Here is a 914-nt window from a genome sequence, read left to right as displayed (position 1 = left end):
ATCTCGTTAAAATTTCTCATCAACTCGCCAAAAATGTTTTGCTTTTTATTTAAAAAGAAAAAAAAAGAAAGTAGAAATATAATGAAGATAAGACACTTGTGGAGAACTCGTGCCACATAAACACACAACTCCCATCTCAACCATTCAAAATCCAATCCAACGGTCCAAATTGACCTTCACAACCAACCACAAACACATACAATATTATCATTGCCACTATCCAAAAAACCAAACTTTCCATAATTTCCAACCACCCCATTTTCCATTTCTATCAAAATTCATCAATGGCTTCAGTGATCATGTCATTTGCACCAGCAACAGGTAGAGTCTTTGCAGCAACAGCAGCAAAAGGTGCTTCTGGTGGCAACAAAGAAGAGAAGGGTTTGCTTGATTGGATCCTTGGCAATTTGCAGAAGGAAGATCAGCTTCTTGAAACTGATCCAATTCTCAAGAAGGTTGAGGACAAGAGTGGCGGAGGAACCACTAATGGCGGCCGCAGGAACTCCGTCGCCGTGCCGCAGAAGAACATCATCTTAGCAACTTCAAAAGTCGGATGTATCTAGCTGATGCCTCCGACGCTACGAGATGCAAGGCTTTCCCAATCACTTTATCGAAAGCAGCGATGAAGTGGTTCGATAGCCTCCCCCCGAGATCCATCACTAGTTTTGAAGACCTCTCGAGGAAATTCTTGATGAGGTTCTCAATCCAAAAGGATAAAGTAAAACATGCACCGAGCCTCCTGGGAATAAAACAGGAGATCGGAGAGTCTTTACGAGCCTATATGGAAAGGTTCAATAAGGCATGTTTAGAGATTCAAGATCTGCCGACAGAGGCAGTAATAATGGGGTTAGTCAATGGACTTAGAGAAGGTCCCTTCTCACAGTCCATATCTAAAAGACACCCCGTCTCCCTAA

General features: G+C 42.6%; 1 protein-coding gene across 1 annotated transcript; it reads left to right on the top strand.

Annotated features, from left to right (window-relative positions):
- Positions 1-214: 214 nt before the first annotated feature.
- Positions 215-563, top strand: LOC107464333 (uncharacterized). The gene has a single exon (XM_016083263.3). It carries the CDS (start codon positions 285-287, stop codon positions 561-563), a length of 279 nt encoding a protein of 92 aa, XP_015938749.1. The 5' UTR covers positions 215-284.
- The last annotated feature ends 351 nt before the right edge of the window (positions 564-914 follow it).

This window comes from Arachis duranensis, chromosome 9 (genome assembly GCF_000817695.3).
Source record: "Arachis duranensis cultivar V14167 chromosome 9, aradu.V14167.gnm2.J7QH, whole genome shotgun sequence".
NCBI classification, from domain to species: Eukaryota; Viridiplantae; Streptophyta; class Magnoliopsida; order Fabales; family Fabaceae; genus Arachis; species Arachis duranensis.
Note: the sequence above shows the minus strand (reverse complement) of the source record. Positions and strands in the feature narration are given on the sequence as shown.

Bases quoted from the DNA above. Each gene is read 5' to 3' on its own strand.
- LOC107464333 (XM_016083263.3), top strand. From the start codon at position 285: ATGGCTTCAGTGATCATGTCATTTGCACCAGCAACAGGTAGAGTCTTT.